The 20,115-nt window shown below is 35.5% G+C and overlaps 3 protein-coding genes across 4 annotated transcripts in view; 1 reads left to right on the top strand and 2 right to left on the bottom strand.

The window, feature by feature from the left end:
- Positions 1–847: 847 nt before the first annotated feature.
- On the bottom strand, positions 848–1,710 carry LOC120772024 (DNA-directed RNA polymerases I, II, and III subunit RPABC4). Its single transcript, XM_040100391.1, has 3 exons — positions 1,544–1,710; positions 1,049–1,141; positions 848–969 (listed from the first exon to the last, which is right to left on the bottom strand). Exons 1-3 carry the CDS (start codon positions 1,602–1,604, stop codon positions 947–949), a joined length of 177 nt encoding a protein of 58 aa, XP_039956325.1. The 5' UTR covers positions 1,605–1,710; the 3' UTR covers positions 848–946.
- A 446-nt stretch (positions 1,711–2,156) lies between these two features.
- Positions 2,157–3,523, top strand: LOC120771169 (U6 small nuclear RNA (adenine-(43)-N(6))-methyltransferase). Its single transcript, XM_040099056.1, has 3 exons — positions 2,157–2,321; positions 2,381–3,009; positions 3,101–3,523. Exons 1-3 carry the CDS (start codon positions 2,217–2,219, stop codon positions 3,273–3,275), a joined length of 909 nt encoding a protein of 302 aa, XP_039954990.1. The 5' UTR covers positions 2,157–2,216; the 3' UTR covers positions 3,276–3,523.
- Positions 3,524–10,308: 6,785 nt separating this feature from the next.
- LOC120771466 (cilia- and flagella-associated protein 91) overlaps positions 10,309–20,115 on the bottom strand; it is a 255,680-nt gene continuing 245,873 nt past the window's right edge. For both annotated transcript variants that reach the window (XM_040099477.1, XM_040099478.1), the window contains one exon: positions 10,309–11,536. In XM_040099477.1, coding sequence (XP_039955411.1) covers positions 11,310–11,536 — 227 coding nt within the window. In that variant the 3' untranslated portion in view covers positions 10,309–11,309. The remainder of the gene's footprint in view (positions 11,537–20,115) is intronic.

The raw sequence follows: 20,115 nt of genomic DNA, 5'->3' as shown, positions 1-20,115 counted from the left end.
TGGCATAAATACTATACAATGGAAGTATTGGTAGAATTCATTAGATTAGATTGGATTAGATAAGTAAATGAGGATTGCACCGCGACCTGGGGTCTATTGTGCCCTCTTCTAAATCACAATGTCCCTACAAGTCCCAGCAAATTGATAAATTCCAATATACGTCTAGGTACTATTCAAATAGGGATTTGAAAACATGGATTCAGGGGCCTTTATCCTGCGCATACAGACTGCTGTGCAGTAAATTAGAAGGTGTTCTGCTGTTTCAGACTCCAAGTCGCAGAACCGGCAATATACATATAAGTGCTTCTTAATAATACAATGGCCAGTGTAGAAGGCGAGAAGTAATGAGTTTTTCCATTGGGAGGTTGATTATAAATTTCAACCTTTTAAGGTTGTAACCAGACCTTAGCAACTTGGCATGGCGCCTGCCTAGGAGTTGTTGTCAAAGCTTCTCCCTACCCAATACTTCATTCTTGCGAACAAAATTTCAGTTCGATATCTAAAAAACTAAGGGACTAATTCGCGTATATGCAGACAGAGCATGGCAAAATCGATGCAGCTCGTCACGCTGATCATCTATATATTTTTTTTTTATAGAGTTGCCGATGTTTCTTTCTGGGCGTAAATTAAAAACTACATATATATCCACAAAAATTTTGTCTCTTCCTTATCAAAATGGCACATCAAGTGCTAATTGAACCCGAAAGATAACAGAACTGCACTCCTACCTTATCAAAGCAAAGTTCGTTGCCTGACTTACTAGTTTCTTTGAGCATTCTTCTTCCATAAAATGTTTTAAACCCCCCTCCGGCAATGCAGGCTATGTTAGGTAAATAAAAAATCATTCTTATTTAACTATACTATATTTTATTTCTACATAAGCGATGCACTTAAAATTCTAACTTTAATTCAATAACCACTGTATAGGCTGCACAACTGTTGAATATTAGCGCGCATCGAAAACGACCACTGAAAGTAGAAATATAATAAAAGTTGTGAAACAATTACATATGTATGTATTTCATAACAAATATAACTATGCACTTACAGCGCTTGGTACGTTTCTTGTACATGATGCGGTAGCCGCACTCACGGCAACGTATAGGATCACGTGGACGCATCTCGTTCTCATGATGACACTCTGTGTAAAATATGAAAGAGAAAATTTAGAATAGCAGTATTAGTTATTTAATTTCTTTGATATGAAATACGCTGCTGTGGTTATAGCAGTAAAAATATTCCTCTAATAGGCTTTAAAAATGTTTCTGAAATGACTGTTTGATCGCATTTATCTATTTGAACCAAAATTCAATGTAGTTATGCAAAACCGTCTGTCTATTTTTTAAGCATTAATATTTAAGTGCTTAGTAGACCTACGAATAAATTAAATGCTCTTAAGTATATTGTTAACTTCGAAAAAAGCTTTTACTAATTATACATATGCATTTTTCCGGTGCCAATTTCAATTAGCGAATTCACCAATAGCTAAATCAAACCATGTCCCTCAAGTCGTTTACAATGAAATTTGCCATTCATAACTTACCGCCACAGATATAGGTCATCGCCGTTTTTAGAACTGTATCCTTAGTGCTGGTTTCGGACATGTTTATGCCTTTTTAATTAACAAAAATGTTAAAAATTCAAAAATGTATATTTATTTCGTCAAAAAATTAATGCAAATGAAATCTGTCAGCGTGCATTTGTTTTGACAGCTAACTAAATAGATTTGTTCGTTTTTAAAAAACAAAGTTGCCAACTTTTTAAATATAGTTTTCGGTACAATTATTGCACAAATTTTTAAAGTGTTTTTTTTTTTAGATAGCAGAAAATTTATTTATATAAAATTAACTTTAGATCAATAAAAAATTTGCAGTTAAGTTTTTGGTAAAGGTTCAGGAGAGCGGCTTTTCCGAAAACGTGCACCAATTTTCACGGGAAATGTCTTAAAATACTGGTTTTTAGTTCTACTTTACGAATATGTTAGGCGCGTGCTTTTAAAAACAATAGTTTTTTTTGAGTTCTAGATATATGTATGTATATAAATTTTTTTTAAAACTTATGTTAAATATAATATTATGTAGTTGTCAAACTTATATTAACATAGGAAGTGGCATCCCTTAACTGCCGTCAGCTGTTTTACTGTAGTCTCCAGCGAAAGCAAACATTGCACAAATATAATTGTAAACAAAATTTAGGCCGCAAGTACAACGTAAACAATGAAAAATAAACGATTAATGCATCCGCGGAATATTTTCCGAACGCCACCAGATTATACAGCATTAGCAATCAAATACAAAGACTTTCGTAAAGTTTGCAAGCTGGTAAGAATATTTAAAGACAAGTGCTATTGTTGCTAATACAATTTCCAATTTCAATGCAGGAACTCAATGGCAAGGTGTACATAGATTATCGCAATGAAGCCACATTGCGCGCGCTCACACAAATGCTATTGGAAGAGTACTTTCAGCTATACGTCGAATTTGCACCTGGCAGTCTTGTGCCCACACTGCCGCTACGTTTGAACTACATACTCTGGCTGGAAGACCTGATCGCGTTACTTAAATTGCCTGCGGAAGAAGTAATATGCGGCATAGACATAGGCTGTGGATCTTCCTGCATATACTCGCTCTTGGCAGCGCGTAAAAATGCCTGGCACATGCATGCGCTCGAGTCAAATGATGGCAATCTCACATTTGCACAGAGAAATGTGGAAGCTAATAAACTGACACAGTTGGTGGACATTTTCAAGCAGACTGATAAGCAAATAATTTTCAAAGACTTCTTTAATGCCAAACCAGATGTTAACTTTCATTTTTGCCTTTGCAACCCGCCATTTTACGATTCTTCGTTACCAAATCCTTTTAATGCCAAAACAAGAAATGAGGACAAACGTACACCACCACACAATTGCCATACGGGTCATAACGAGGAACTGGCTTGTGAAGGCGGAGAAGTGCAGTTTGTCCAGCGCATAATTGAAGATAGTGAGCTTTATCCACAGCGCGTTTAGTAGGTTCCTAATGCTTCTACTATCTAGCTTATATTATCCAAGGAAAATATATTATCTAACTCCTTTCTTTTTTATAACTTTATTTTACAGCATTTATACAACAATGTTGGGTCACAAAAGCAGTGTTGCGCGCGTTATGGAGATTTTGTCTAAGAAACTGATCACAAATGTGTGTAGTACGGAATTTTGTCAAGGCAACACCACGCGCTGGGGCATTGCTTGGAGTTTTAGTAGTGATTTCGAGCTTCATAATGTAGCAAATTAAAGCCAATTTTAAATAGCAAAAATGTTGTATGTAATATTTAAATAATTCCCAAAAAAGCTAGCAAACAAAAGTGCTAAAAACAGAAGAATTAGAATTGAATATTATCTATCCTCAACCGGAAAGAGGGTTGCTTCATATTAGTGCATCAAATGTTAAGAGAATGAGCTTTATAAGTCCTATATTGCAGTAAAAATCTGTTCCATACTGGTACAATAAATTTAAATTCTCTCTATTACAGGAAACGCTAAGGCTCTGATTTCATTTACTCTTTGTGCCTACCTAAACAAACAGGATAAGATATCTGATATTTGTAAGTGGCGTTTACTTGATAAAATGTTGGTAAGTTTCGGTAAAATAGAACCGGTTGCCTTGTGAACTTAGCGTATCATGTTTTACTGATTCATCGATTTCTATGTCTTAAAGTAGGATTTTCTCTGAAAGGGAAATGAGGACAATGTACAATAATCGCCATTATTTCAGCGAACTAACCCTGTTTGGATCGATAAGTTTTAGGTTAAGTTTTGCGTCATTGCAGCAATTTCAAGCAGTAGAGTTGCTCCTCATCCTCCTGATCCGTGCTGACATTCAGTCCAATCCGGGACTGGAAGAATTTTTCTGCTGCGTTTGCATCAAAAGGCTCCATCCAAACTTCATCTCCATTAGGTGTAATAAATGCAATTGATGAAGCTTTAAGACTCATTGGGAGTGAACCACAAGTTAGGGTGTAAAGTACTGCTGCTGATGACTTACTGATGACCATTGTAATATTAATTTTTACCTTGCTATCTAAGCATGCTTTGTGTTCCCTTTTCCTAAAATTTGATTGGAAGGCAGCAAAAATGTCTGAAAGGAGACTTGCAAACTCATAAAGGAATATGATGTGGAATGTCTGGATCCACTATACGGAAGATGCCACTATTCGGCGGATGATTGATTGATTGAAGATGAGAAATTCACCGCGACCTTTGGTCTATTGTGAAGGCCTTAGAATAATACAAAGCCGATATTATCGCACTCCAGGAAATGCGATGGATGGGACAAGGCTACACGAAATATGCAGCATATCACGTCTACTACAAGCAGTCATGTGCTTGGTAAACCACGGGAAACACCCCGTCACGATATCAAGATGGTGCTCAGCGACGTCAACGCTAAGGTGGGCAAAGTAGGCATCTTATGATCGACTGTTGGCAAATTGAGCTTTCCCAACAACGGAGCGAGGCTAGTTGACTCGGCCGCGGTGCGTGACATTTTGTAACATCAAGTTTCAGTATCTAAACTTCCAAAAAGTTACCTTGCTGATCAAGTTGTGATAGACGGAAGACACGCTTACTAGTTTACTAGACGCACTTTAAATTCAAAGTGCTAAAGTCTACTCGGCAAGAGCTTGAGATGATTGCTAGCACGAGTTCTGCCGAAAAGAAGTTAAGCCTGTAAACGAATGGTTGCAAGGCCCGCATCGGCTTTTGTAAAGCCAGGTATGGAAACTTGATAACAGACACCCAGATTACACTCAAAATTTAAAGGGAACACTTCTCGACACCTGTAAAGGGCCAAAGCAGTGCGATGGAGGAAGAAGAGCCCGCATCAGCAATCTACTGTGAGAACCCGCCCCACGAACAAAACAATGGATCTAAGGGGCTATGTTCCATTAAATTTTGTGAGCGGAATCAAATTTGTGGTGCCGAAACGTTCAGAATGTTGGAAAAGGGCTTGGGTCATAATTATTTGTCACGAATAAGTGTTTTCGATCGGTTCAAAGTAATAAAGGATAATAATTGGTGCTTGAGAATCGACGATTAGAGGACTTACTGGCATCGTTGGAATATCGGAAGGTTCAGTGAAAATCATTTTGAAAGACCAATTGGACCTAAAAAAGTGAAAGCACGATTGGTTCGAAAATCGCTAAATTTTTTCGAAAAACAGCGTCGCTTTAATATCTGTGAAACAATGCCTTCCCACTACCAAGATGTCATGAAACGTATTATTACTAGCGATAAGTCTTGGATATATGCTTATGACACGGAAACAGACGATTAATTGGCCGAATATCGTGGCAAAGTTGATTCGAAGCCGAAAAACCCACGTTAAACATATCAAAAATCAAGGTATTGTTTGCAGATTTCTTTGATTATCGAGGTGTGGTGCACGCGGAATTCCTTCCGATCGGCTTAGCTCTCAACAAGGAACACTTATTAGTAGAATAAGTTAAGAATTTTAAAATTATGAAAAAAGTCTCACTATTTTTTGCCCACAATGTTTGTTTCCAAAAATACTCACCGCGCACTTTTTTAAAAAAAAAGTAAAAACTCAATAGTTGTTGTAGTTTTTGTCTTTTATTACTTTACTTTCACTAAATTAATGCTGTTAAGATTTTATTTCAATTTTATTTATTTGCACAAATTTAGTTTCCACACAATTTGCGGCATTACAATATCAATTGCTATGTGTTTTTTGTTATTTTACTTTTTAATTTTGTTCAAATTTGTGTTAATTTGTTTTTGTTGTTGTTGTTTTTTGGTTTTTCACAATTGCAATACTGTTTAGGAGTTTGTAAAGAGAGGCCCTGTGGAGACGCCACCAAAGAAGCAGCAGCGTGTAGAAATTTTTTTTAATGTGTTCTTGTTGTTGTTGTATTGTTTGGTGATGTTGCGAAGATTTTTTTTTGTATTTTTTAATATGTTCTTACATTGTTGTTGTTGTTATTATTATAGTAAAATACATTGCGGCATTGAATTTCAAGTTTTCAAAAATTTTTCCACCGAATAACGGTGCTTAATTAAACATTTGTATCAGTTAATTAGTGTAAAATATTGAATAGAATTAATTGCTAGAAATAGAGCTAATTACATTTGTATTTAAATAATGATAAATTTGCGTAAAGTAAATAAGATGCCGTTAATTGCTCACGGTAACGGTTTAATGAATTATTTAGCTGCATTTGTGGTTTGCATGTGTATGTATGTGTGTGTGTGTGTGTATAAATTGTGTGTGTGTTTTTATAGGTAACTCTCAAATTGGTGTGCTAATGCAAATAGTTATAACGGTAATTGACGCGGCAATATTTACGCTGATTATTTGCTCGGCAATCAAAGTTTCACGCTTTTTAGCTGGCAACAACAACAAATACAAATACATAGTAACATTTACATATATCTACATATCGTCAACTAAAATACAAAACAGTGTATCATTAAAAAAAGATTGGATATCGTTATCAGTTATAATAACCAATATATAACCATTTTATAACCAAAACTCAAATTTTGTTTGGAATGTAAAACAGCGTTTCATCCAAAAAAACAAAAAGTCGAAAATCATTCTCAGGTATAATAACCAATATATAACCGTTTTATAACCAAAACTCAAGTCTCTTTTGAATATGAATGTTTAACCATTTTATAAGCAAAACTAAAATTTTGTTTCAATATGAGTGAATGATAACCAATATATAACCATTTTATAACCAAAAGGCAAATTTTGTTGCAATGCGAGTGAATGATAACCAATATATAACTATTTGAAGAGTGTATGATAACCAATATATAAGCATTTTATAACCAAAACTCAAATTTTGTTTGAATAATAACCAATATATAACCATTTTATGAGTGTATGATAACCAATATATAACCATTTTATGAGTGTTTGATAACCAATATATAACCGTTTTATAACCAATACTCAAATTTTGTTTCAATATGAGTCAATGATAACCAATATATAACCATTTTATGAGTGTACGATAACCAATATGGAACCATTTTATGAGTGTTTGATAACCAATATATAACCGTTTTATAACCAAAACTAAAATTTTGTTTCAATATGTAGTGTGTAGTGTGTAGGAGTGTATGATAACCAATATATAACCATTTTATGAGTGTTTGATAACCAATATATAACAATTTTATGAGTGAATGATAACCAATATATAACCATTTTATAACCAAAACTAATTTTGTTTCAATATGAGTGTATGATAACCAATATATAACATTTTATGAGTGTATGATAACCAATATATAACCATTTTATAACCAAAACTAAAATTTTGTTTGAATGTGAGTAAGTTTCTATTATATCATTTTTCTTCGCCTGTAAACTTATTAAAAGTGATGTTACGTTATTTTGCATTTTAAGTGACGATATACTATGTATATATACACATGTACATATAAATATTGTCTCCGCTTCAAGTTTACCGTTAAGCACCCACTCGAGATTTTAGCGAAACTCGCACCGGAAATGCATGCATGTGTGTGTCTGTGTGTGTAGCTATCAATTAAAATGTAAATAAATATTAATATTGTTTATAAATTTTAGTTCGAAAACTTTTTTGTGAAGTTTTAGTTCGAAAACTTTTTTGTGAATTTTTTTTTTCCAAAACTTACTTGTGAAATAGTATGTGGGCCGTGCCATGGTTTTTAGTTAAATTTATCGCTCAATTATTTTTTTATAGTTTTTATTTAATTTTCTATTTATTTTATTTCCCTCTCTGGCTTACATACATACAAGGTCATGCGCTCCGCCTTTTTTTTTGTTCGTATGCACATTCTGTGTTTGGTTTGTAATCCAATAGTTGTTTGTTGTTGTTGTAGTTACGCTGTTAAACATTGTTTACTTACTTTATGAATATTAATTACTCATTGGTATTTGTTGTTGTGTTATGCATTTTACATGTTTGTGTGTGTGAAATTAGGTTTGAATACTCGCAGCAGTTCGAAATATATTTTTTTTCCACTTTTCCTTTTAATTACTGTTATTAATAATATTGAACGAATAACGGTTATTTCAAAGAGAGAGCGCTTGAAGAGAGCGTACTGCTTGTGTTAAAAATCTGAATGTTTAGCTAAAAAAGTTTTATATCAAAAAATAATAATCAACCATTGACTCAAAAATCCTGTTTTTGAAAATATAAAATACCATACGGTGCAATAATTTGTAGTAAAAATTGTATTCGAGACTTTAACATTAATGTTATGTGGTCTAGACTTCATATAACCGCGTTAGCTGTGTCTACGGTAATAAAGAAGAAGAATACTTCATAAAAACAGTTATTTTTAAGATTTTTGTTTCGTTTTTGAACGCTTTCCAACAAAAAAAAACTTGATTTGAGGATTGAGGACACCGAAAATTTCTCCAAAAAAGTTTAAAAAGTCTCTGAGAACTTGAGCACCAAATGTGCGATAAAAATTTCTCCAAAAAAGGTTAACAAATTCTTGAGGACTTGAGTACCAAATATGACTAGATATTATCCTTAAAAAAGGTTAAAGACTTTTTGAGTTCTTGAACGCGAAATGTGCCTTGAAAATTTCTCCAAAAAGCATCAAAAACTTCTTGAGGATTTGAATATAAAATGTGACTCAATAATGTCCCAAAAAAAGTTAAAAATTTTTTTTTATTCTTGAGTGCAAAATGTGCCATAAAATTTTCTCCAAAAAAGGTTAACAAATTCTTGAGGACTTGAGTACCAAATATGCCTCGAACATTTCTCCAAAAAAGATCAAGAACTGCTTGAAAACTTCCGCAACAGGTGACCAATATCAAACAATACCTCAGATATTTTAGAAACTAAATAGAACAGTCTAAAAAGTAGCAACACGCTCTCAAAGTTTTTTTTTTAATTTCGGATATTTTGGTTAACACCTCACCCTAAAAATTTTGTTTAAAAAATTTCATAGTTTGGTTTTGTTCTTTTTAATTTTCTTTATTTTGAAATTTGGAGGTTTTCTGCTCTCAACACGCTCTCAAAATTTTTTTTAAAATTTCGAAATTTTTTTTTTGTTGTTTTCAAAATTTTTTTACTTGTTGTTTTCAAAATTTGTAATAATTCGAAATTTTTTTAAAATAAATTTCGATACTTTGGTTTTGTTCTGTTTTCAAAATTTTTTTAAAATAAATTTCGAAACTTTGGTTTTGTTCTATTTTCAAAATTTTTTTAAAATAAATTTCGAAACTTTGGTTAGCAATACGCTCTCAAAATTTTTTGTTTAAATTTCGAAATATTGGTTTCGTTCTGTTCTCAAAATGTTTTAAAAATAAATTTCTAAATTTTCGTTGGAACACGCACTCAATATTTTTTTTAAATCGAATTTTTTTTGTGTTGTTTTCAAAATTTGTTTTAGTTCGAATTTTTTTTTTAAATAAATTTAGCAACACGCTCTAAATAATTTTTAAAAAATTTCGAAATTGTTTTGTTCTTTTTAAATTTTTTTTGTTGTGAAATTTGGAGGTTTTCTGCTCTCAACATTATTTTTAAATAAATTTCGAAATTTTGGTTAACACCTCACCCTAAAAATTTTGTTTAAAAAATTTCGAAATTTGGTTTTGTTCTTTTTAAATTTTTTTTTATTTTGAAATTTGGAGGTTTTCTGCTCTCAACATTATTTTTAAATAAATTTCGAAAATTTGGTTAGCAACACGCTCCCAAAATTTTTTTAAAAAATTTCGAAATTTTTTTTTGTTGTTTTCAAAATTTGTTTTATTTCGAAATTTTTTTAAAATAAATTTCAAAACTTTGGTTAGCAACGCGCTCTCAAGAAATTTAAAAAAATTCCAAAACTTTGGTTTTGTTCTGTTTTCAACATTTTTTGTAAATAAATTTCGAAACTTTGGTTAGCAACACGCTCTCCAAATTTTTTTTTTTAATTTCGAAATATTGGTTTCGTTCTGTTCTCAAAATGTTTTAAAAATAAATTTCGAAATTTTCGTTGGAACACGCTCAATATTTTTTTAAATCGAATTTTTTTGTGTTGTTTTCAAAATTTGTTTTAATTCGAAATTTCTTTTTTTAAATTTCGAATTTTTTTTGTTTTCAAAATTTGTTCTAATTCGAAATTTTGTTAAAAATAAATTTAGCAACACGCTCTCAATAATTTTTTAGAAATTTCGAAATTTTAGTTGTTATTAGAGTGACTAATTTTTTTTTAATTTCGAAATTTCGGTTTTGCTCAGTTCTCAAATTTGTTTTTAATTCGAAATTTTGGTTTTTCTGCTCTTAAAACTTTTTTCAAAGAATTTCGAAATTTTGTTTTTGTTCTGCCTTTAAATTTTTTTTAACAAATTTCGAAATTTCGTGTTTTTTATCTGCAAAATAGTAAGTAAAACTTATAGCGAGCTCTACATAATGTCAACAACTACATAATTTGGCAAAGCTTTTGTTTTCTGCTGGTGCGATTATGCAGTCTTTAAAATCGCAAAACCAGCTAAAATACATAGACTATAATATTTAATATATATCTTATTATTTTAATTACTACTTTTTGTAAATTAAAAAATATATATTTATTTCAGTTACTTATCATAAAGCTCAAAGAATGTGTTGTGAAACCCCTATGCCGCTGAACAGTGCTGTGAAAAAAATATGCGACCAAAGAAAAATGCGCCAAAAATATTTCTGCTGAGGCCAGAAAGGTTTTTGTTGAGACCAAAAATGGTCTGTCGAGATCAATAATATTTCTGAGACCAAAATTATTTATCAAGTTTAAAATGTTTGCAATTTAATTTTTAATAATTGTTTTTCATATTGAATTAATTTAGCGAAAATGCAACACTGCGCACATTGGTTTGAACCCTTATAAAGTGTCAATATTAGTTTTGCTTTCTTAGTTTGATTTTTATTTTGTGTTAATATTTGTTCAACATTTATCATTTGCTATTAAAATTTTCTCAACAATTTATATTTATTTATGCTTTGTCCTTCAGCAGTTGAAAAGCTTGTGTGTTTTTCGCTCAGTGTATGCAATTGTCGGTGTATGGCAACCTTGTTGCATATGCTTTGAATCTCCCAAATAATTGCCTTCACAAATGGCTTGATATTTTTGTTTATCATTATCTATGTGTCTTTATGCTTTCTTTAATTAATTTATGTTTTTTTATATAATTCAAATTGTATTTACTTAACATTTTTAGCAATTATTCTTTTCCATATTTTAGTATTACTGCTTTATGCTTTCTTTAATTAATTTTTCTGTTGCAACATTGTTTGTTTTTTTGGTTGTTTAATGAGGAAAATATGGGCACAAGATTCTCTTATTCGGTTCCTATTTCCTTGCGAATTTTGTGGCCTCTGAATGAGGCTTGAATTTTGGTGGCTGCCTTATTCAATTCCGGATCGCTTAGATCGATATCCAGCTCTTCGGCAACCTTCTTGGTGATCTCCTGTATGTCGATATCGTCGGGCGTGTCTTTGGTCACAACTTTGCGTGTCATATGGCCACGGAAGGCGGCCTGAATTTTCGCAGCTGCGTCACACAGTTCTATAAAGAGAAGAGGGAAATAGTATATAGATTAGTACGAACAAAATGGGAGTTTTTATCGGATATATTTATATTATATATTGTTTTATTATGGCAAACCAGAATATATAAATGGGCATATTGAGACAAAAATGTCCCACTGATCCGTCCACGACTGGTAATAAATGCCACAGTATCACGACGATGGCAAGAAGGGATTATTCACAGTTCTCCGATGTTGCAGTTGGAAGATATCAGCTAAAGTCTGACTTTTTAGTTGGGTGTTCGTTGATCCTCTTTAGCACAGTATTCAAATAAGACGTCCTACTATTACAAGAGGTACAATTGCGGTTTGGATCAATGTGTTATGCGATCCGTGCCGAACATAAACGTTGCTGGGTGCCCTCACATAGCCAAGTATCGAAAGGAGCTTACTGATACAAAGGAGCCTACGTTCCCTCTATACTCGTGGGACCAAATATGAACTAGAACATTATAAGAAATAAAGAACTTAAGGAGTGCAGATCTTTTGAAAAAAACCGTAGGGAACTAGTTGCTAAGCTTAGTCTAAGTGCAACTAGCTCTGCAGTTGAAGCTAAGCCCAGTTTCAAGAAGCAAACAACATCAGAGACAGCCGGAACCAACCTGGTAGTTAAATGATAGCGACAAAGAAAGAAGTGAAGAGAGATGCTAGAAGAGAAACTTTCAACAGTGAATTGGCTTATTTTTAAGGTCGATGACTCAACGAGAGCTTGGTGCGCAGTAGCCAGAAGCGTCATTAAACCTATTTGCCCAGAAGCGTACAACTGCAATCGCCAAGCAGTGTAGAACTTACTAAGGAGTTCCAATATATTATATTTGCCGCATTTTAACTAATTTTAAGCTTTAGCCACTAGTAGTGGTAGCCTAGAGGCAAAGGTCAGCAGAGGAGGCTCAGGCGTCGACCAAAAAACCGGCACCGTATTATCTTTGCGTGGCTAGTTGAGGGAGATCCCGAAGGAAACATTTTCAGAGCACAAGTAGGTGCAAGTTGCGTTGATTAATGTGGCGCTAGAGATGCTATTAAGCATCCTGAGTCTCCAACCGTCAATGACTGCTTGCGGCATAGAGAGATTGGTAGAATTTTATAAAGCCGCCAAGTCAAAGTAGGGCAGGTATAGATAAGAAAGATATCTCAACTAGACCAAGGGCAAGGGTCGGGATCGCGGATACACCGTTGCAACTGGACCAGATAAATCCGCTCAGTGGAGCCCTCTTTTGTTAGTGACACCAGGATCTGCATTGTGGCCCTTTTGGACTCGGCTCCAGATTTTGCTATTGGGTCCTCGAAAGTCTTAACGAATTTCCCCCCTTCGTTGCTAGATTTGGGTGACGGGCTTGACTAGTGATATCGAAGACATAGAACACGATGAGTGTTCTTCGGGGACTGAGCTTGTTGACAGACTTAAAAATTATACTCTGAGAGAGTGCTCTAGAGCGTCTCTCAAGAAGATGCAGTTAAAACAATTATTAAAGCGTCTTCTGAAAATTAAACTATATAATAACAAATTAGCTCCAGTATCGACTGACGACAGCCTTACCTCACGGCGCTCAAAAGCACAGCGGATCAAATCTATGCATTCATCAGCGCAAATGCCTGTCATTTTCGATACCAATTGGCATTGTGGAACGGACACACTAACAATCTTGGTAGGGTTCGAGTCCTATCTAAAAGCTCTGCCGTACTTTGGGTCCGGCACCCGGTTGCAAAACAACTCCATTTTTCCGCATTTTGGTTTTAACCACAACCACCACGATACTTCCCGAGAGGTTAGTCCGCATGAGCAGAGCGGAGCGAAGGTTCCTGCTCACCGTGATACCAGAATTAAGTCTCCGGTCAGACTTCGTAGCCGAAACTACCTAACAGAACAATCAGATTATGTCCAAATGTCAAACTTTCACCTATCTTTGGTTAATGAAGTCACGAATTAATTTATTTCGAAGAAGAGAGAAAGAAAGTATAGTTAAATTTTCGATGCAGACACCGATATTCTTTCCATCTGTGCCACTTTTCACACCTTCGAACGCTTTGGCGAGTAAAGCGAATTTAGCTCAGGTTTGATCAATGCATGTTGGCTTACTAAAGTTGCAACACCAGAGTCACGTGATATTTGCACATACAATAAGTTGGTATAGAGCAAGAGAATTATTCCGTTGCGGCATGGTAAAAACTTTTTGCAATAAGTCATTCGTAGCATGACAGCTGAGCTTAGGCCACGAGTGGCCTGAAAAGTTAGGCGCTCAAATGTAGACTATAAATTCAAAACGAGCTGCTAGTGGTCGTTGTAGAAAAAACTCAAAACCGGAAATATTATAATAAGCAAGCTGCTATACAATTGAGTTGAAGTTGATTTGAAGGATGATGGTTTCCAACAACCTAATTTCAAGTTTCGAGCGAATGCTTGGCATGAAAAATCGTCTCGTAAAAATTACAAAAGTCATTTGAAAGTGTACTAAAATTTTTGAAAAAAGATCAATAAGTTAGTTTAGTTGATCAAAATGGCACATCAAGTGCTAATTGAGCCCGATAGGGCTGCACTCCTACCTAGTAATTTCAATTTTCACACTAAAAATGTTCGGCCTTTAAAACATTCTATAAGTATGACGTTTATATAAGCGGTTAGGCTTGGTAAATGTATTAATTTTTCCACGAATAATCCCACATAGACAGCTAGAGACGCGTGTCCGTTGAGATGCCCAGACCTCTTAAGTCTTATTCTTCTTTATTGACGTAAATACCGCCTACGCGGCAATAAACGAATTTACAACTCCAGTCCTGCTTCCTTTTCGCTGTTTGGCGCCAATTAAGATTCCAAGTCTAGCCAGATCCTTCTCCACCTGGTCTTTCCAATAGAGTGGGTATTTTCCTCTTTCTATGCTTCCCAGACGGGTACTGCGTCGAATACTCTCAGAGCTGAAGTATTTTCATCCATTCGGATGACATGATCTAGCCAGCCAAGCCGCTCTCTCTTAATTCGCTGAACTATGTCAAAGTCGTCGTATATTTCGTTCAGCTCATCCTTCCATCGACTGTGGTATTGCCGTTGCCAATGCGCAAAGGACCATAAATTTACCATAAGCCCTAAACTCGAAACGCCGACGACGACCACTGCAAACGTATTAAGAACTCCTAAGTACGGATCAAAAAACCTTCACATTGCGACCATGTGAACCTTACTAAGAGCTAGTAGTTCAGTGGACCTTTTACGTTCCACTCTGGACCCCTAAGCCGTGCTTACTGAGCTCACGCGAAGCCAATAGATCATAGATCAAGCGCTCGGGTGCACGAAGACAGGTGAACACCTGCTCGCTCCATTCTGATGTAAAAAAAATTTTTTTTTTTTTTTACAAAATTTTACCACCTAATCTGGGATCTCGTATCAATCTATTCTGAAAATCAGACATGAGTTAAGTTTCCTTAGAAAATTAACTAGGCTTTGCCTATTATAAGCTATGCTCATAATTAAAGTGCCCTTCACATTTTTCCTTTTACTGCTTTTTTACATTTCAGTGACCGTCAAACTTTGAGAATTTCAAGTTTCCAACTTAAACTTAAAGTTTTCCGAGTAAATTCTCATTACAACTTTTGTGTATGATTTGGGCTTTCAGCGCCTTCAGGCACATGCGTAGATCATATATAGAAATGTAAATACATATCTACAAGTAGATATATATGTACATATTGTATGTATGTATATCCACATACACATTCCTCATACATAAATCATTGTTGGTCTACTTTTTGATTGTTAGTGGAGCAAACTTTTCCTTTTGGCCAACACAATAATTTTCGCGTATATGACAAAGTTGTGGTTGAAATGTTTCGAAAACAACAACAAACTGTTACTGTAATTTGCCGAACTTCGTAAAATGAGATTTGTGGGTCTGAGCTTTTGCGCGATTTTCGGTGGCAGTAACAAAAGTGACAGTAAATGACGGGTTGTAATGGAGTCCAAAATATTTATGGCTTTCAAAAGAAACGCTCACATTTTCACTACAGATTTAATTATACATTTTCAACTGTTCTTAAGGATTGGTGTCAGGATCTAGATCCGGAGAACAGACTTGTCTAAAATGGCCTGTGGCTATAGTTAGGGAATTTTTTAATAGGATGGTGGCACATTCTCATATTATACCCGTGGTGTTTGCAAAACTGGTTTATCGATTATATATTATATTATATCGCATATCGATTGTTAAAATGGATTATCGATTATAAAGCTATCGTTTCAAAATTAAAATTTGGAAAGAATTTTTCGTAATTGAAAATTCCCGATTTATGGTAAAATGAAGAGGTTTCAAAAACACGGAATAATCATTTGCCATCACGTCATTTGTTATCGATACAAGAGCGCCATAATTTCTTGACACTGTAATCGTAATAACCGATAATTAATGTTATCGTTTTGCCGTTTCTTTACTCACCACTATTTTCTCAAAAGTATTGAGTTTTGAGAGTAGAAACAAATTTGGCGAGTTGGTTTCGATACAAGCGATTGTGTGGATACCTTATATTTAATATCTAGCCGAACACCAGTACGGCATCCGTAAAGTAAACAGCACCACTTCAGCATTTAACGTCATAATTGCCGAGATTTATCATGGTCACAACCAATAACACCCCTTTTGACTCAGACACAGCCCTGCTTGTGGACATCGGACAAACTATGCTTTCTTCAAAACAGAAAAGCAGGAAAATGAATCATCTGGATTATTTCGAGTTCAAAATTCTACATTAGAGGGAAATTAAACAGAGAATTCCTCTTCACGCTTCTTCCATAACCACCAGAGCGATTTTCTATTACCTCATTCGCAGATGTTTGTACGATAATGATGTTGGGCAATGGATTTGATGGAAAGTGTTCAAAAGTGAGCCCAGAACTTTCTCGCTTCTTTACTGCAAGGAACCTAAAATTCTCCCCTAACAATTCTACAGCAAACCTATTTACAAATTTGTCGAAGAAGTTCAATCTAGACCTTGAAATTTCGGTTCGGTCGTAATGTTAAAACTGCGACTATCAAAAACCCTAAATTTTTAGACTCGACAGTCTGAACTCGTTCACTCCGTACACAACCGCGATAGTTACCAAAGTACAGAGCCGCAATAAAAGTTTGGAGTCACTAGCGGGTAGCACTTGGAGTAAGGGCAAAGACACAACTGTAACAGGATATCTACTGATAAGTCCCAATGAAATTCTAAATAGTGAGGCTAGCATATTTTTTTTAGATCAGTCATCTGTTCGAAGTGGAACCGCCTCCTGGGAACATCCGGAGGATTCCTCAAATAAGTCGAGGAACTGAAACGATATACCAATAAAATTTCGGACGACACCAACTTTCGACGGATACTGAACGCAATTCGCCGCGGAGTTGTTAACATTTTTATTTAATCCCTCCGAGATAAAAGGGCTCGGGATACCGATTGAAACCTGAGTGACTCTTGCGCAGCTTGGTTTTGGTTATTGTAGCTGGTTAAACTCTTACTTATCCACAATACGAAAAAGTGTTTCTTTGTTTACGAATATCTATTTTGTCCCCCTCAAACTAATCGCCTCCAGATGTATTGCATTTCTGCCTGTGTTTCTTCCAATCCTGAAATCACTCAAACAACTTTTCGCTAAATGGCTAAGCTCAGGCCACCAACGGTTACAGACGACCTAAGATCTTAGGTTAGCTGTGACTATACAGTAGGCAGCCCCTGACAAAGAGTAATGTTCGGCTTAAAAGACTTGAAACATTCTATGAATCTACGGTGTCGAGGCGAATAAATGTTGCCTCGGAATAAACATCCACAGCTCCAAAAGGGATGTCTTGAGGGAGTACCTAACCATAAGAGAGAAGCGATAGAGCGACGCTAGATGCCACAACGAAAATACAAATATCCCCAATTGTATGCATTTGCACAAATGTGCGGAGAAAAGTAATCCGGGCGCGTGCCCATCGGGATTGAGACCAGTAAGATCCTGATTAAGGTATGCTGGAAAAAACAGATATGATTATAAAAATTGCTGTCCGGCTGATGTAAATGATATTCTACTGCATTAATAAACAAGGGTTACACCTTTTTCAAATGGTTGGTAGGCTAATATCACAATCACTTCCGTCTCGTTAAAACCCTGACAAATCTTCAAGTATATTTTCATCTTTTCTTGACGCGCTCGGCCATCCGGCACGCTCGTTCACATCTTCTCGATGCTCTGAGAACAGTAAGACCTGCTGTCTGTTTGAGCAGCTGCCATAGTGTGTTCGATACGCTACTCTCTACAGCTTTTGCTTATCGAAGACAGCTAATAAAATCGACTATCTGCGCAGTTATACGCCAGAAAGAAATTTAAATATTTGTATAATAAAATCTTATTCAGAAACATTGAGCCACCACAGAAATCTTTTAATATTGAATAAAACTGAAAAGTGTTTAATTCGGTCACGTTTCATTGTATGCACCTCAATCACGCTTCCGTTGCGGCACATTTCAGCAGACTTGAAAAGTTTCTCAAATCACGTCGCACGAAGTGAATTACTTTCATTGCCTTTGGCGTTGGTGCTGGCATTGGCGGTGGAACGATTCATCGCTGGTAATCGAATTTGCTATTTTGACCAACCGAACGGTTTTCGGACGTGATCGAGTGAACGTCAATAATTTGGACTACGAGATTTTCAATTCTCAGGCAAAAAATACAAAAAAAAAATAACAAAAAAACAGCTGCGAGAAAAACGAGTGTATTCACACATCCAGCCTTGCGGCACACATACACACTCATACACGCAGCAAATGCAATCTCAGCCAGTTGCAAATATGCAAAATGCCTTCAACACGACACATGTGAAGTCATAGAACGTGCCACTGCTGCGTGCAACCCACAGACTTGCAAATAAGTGCATGCAAATAACAACATTTGCGCGTGGAAAGCAGCCATTTTTCGTTATGACATACTATAGAACAATAACAACAGCAATAACACTTACTTGTTATCATAGCACACCAACAGTGGCAGCAGCAGCAGCAGCTGTCCGGCGGCAAAAAATTATTGCGGTTGACGTTGCAATGTTGCAAGTGAACAAATACAGGTTTTTACAATTTTACCGATCCGGAGACCACCGGGGTGAATGCCAGGTCTCGGCGACGGAGTCACTCTACCCCCACGAATCCCACATCGAATTTGACTCCTGAATTGCACGTTCTATATTGACTTCTAAAGAAGTTAAAGAGAGTCTTGTTTATTGCTAAAGACCAACGACTTCAAAAAAGCATACAAGAAGTAGTCTAATGGTGTGCTTGGAGGCTATTCAATGTTACAATTTCTTAAAATAAACGAATATCCAAACTTCGCTCGCAATAATTCAATTGTTGCCCGTGCTGTGTGACACTTAGCCACGTCTTGTTGGAACCAGATGTTGTCAAGAACAACTTCTTCCAATTGCGGCATCAAAAATGTGGTTATTAGCAGTCTATATCGCTCTATATTGACAGTAACGTTGTGGCCGACTTCACTTCGAAAGAGGTACGGACCGATGTTTCCACCAGTCCAAAAATCACACTAAACTATCAATTTCGTTGAATTTATTGGTGGTTCGTGAATAATTTGTGGATTTCTTCACTTTCAGGAAACTAGAATGGCTACCGTTCTCAAGCAATATCTAATTGATTTCAGATAGTTTCTTTAATTGGTTATGTAAGAAGATTTTCAACGATAACGGTTAAAGCAGAATTGGAATAGGGATAAGTCCATCTATTTTGCTGATAAAACACTTCAAAATGATTTTATAAGAATAAAGGTATCCTTGTTGATTATAATCAATCTCAATCTCGGCAATCCTATGAGTAAGCTACCCGCTAGAAAGTTTCTTACCCTCAAGAGTATTATTAAGTTTGCCACGATGTTTGTAGTATGCCAAAGGAAACAAAGAAGATCCTATAAAATATAATTATAAATGATCAGCATGACAGGCGGAGTCGATTTACATAGCTATATCTATCCGTCTTTCTCAATGGCGTAGCATGGGGGGGTGGTGCGGGGGGGTTGGTTTTGCGAAGGGGGCCATCGCCCCGGGCGCAACGTCTTGGGGGCGGCAAACATGGTATTTAAAAACTCCAATTCGGGCAAAAAAAATCCTACAAATTGTGTCAAAAATGTACAAGATATAGGGCGAAAATGGGGTTTTTCTATGGCGTTTAATAAGATGTCTTGTAAATTTACTATCAATCAGAATTTGAGTGGCGTCTAGTTCCTAAATTTTATATACTTAATATCGAAGATATTTTGTAAAAATTCACTTTTGTTCGAACCACCTCATGAAACTTGTAGATAGGTAGATAAAGGGGGGCGGCAGAACATCCTTGGCCCCGGGCGCCCGAAGTTGTAGCTACGCCACTGGTCTTTCTGTATGTATATGTATATGCGAACTAGTCCCTAGGTTTCTGAGATATCAATCCACCCGTCCTTTTACTTTAAGAAGCCGCTTATTTGTCGGAACCTTCGATATTGGACCATTATAACATATAGCTGCCACACAAACTGACCAATCAAAACTAAGTTCTGGTATGGAAACTTCTCCTTTAT

The sequence above is a fragment of the Bactrocera tryoni genome, chromosome 3 (genome assembly GCF_016617805.1).
Source record: "Bactrocera tryoni isolate S06 chromosome 3, CSIRO_BtryS06_freeze2, whole genome shotgun sequence".
Lineage (NCBI taxonomy): Eukaryota > Metazoa > Arthropoda > Insecta > Diptera > Tephritidae > Bactrocera > Bactrocera tryoni.
Note: the sequence above shows the minus strand (reverse complement) of the source record. Positions and strands in the feature narration are given on the sequence as shown.

Excerpts from the sequence above, each read along its gene's own strand:
- LOC120771169 (XM_040099056.1), top strand. The coding sequence starts at position 2,217 with ATGAAAAATAAACGATTAATGCATCCGCGGAATATTTTCCGAACGCCA. Across the intron at positions 2,322-2,380 it reads TTCGTAAAGTTTGCAAGCTG|GAACTCAATGGCAAGGTGTA; the intron begins GTAAGAATATTT and ends ATTTCAATGCAG. Across the intron at positions 3,010-3,100 it reads CTTTATCCACAGCGCGTTTA|CATTTATACAACAATGTTGG; the intron begins GTAGGTTCCTAA and ends TTTATTTTACAG.
- LOC120772024 (XM_040100391.1), bottom strand. The coding sequence starts at position 1,604 with ATGTCCGAAACCAGCACTAAGGATACAGTTCTAAAAACGGCGATGACC. Across the intron at positions 1,142-1,543 it reads GATGACCTATATCTGTGGCG|AGTGTCATCATGAGAACGAG; the intron begins GTAAGTTATGAA and ends TATTTTACACAG. Across the intron at positions 970-1,048 it reads CAAGAAACGTACCAAGCGCT|TGGTCGTTTTCGATGCGCGC; the intron begins GTAAGTGCATAG and ends TTCTACTTTCAG.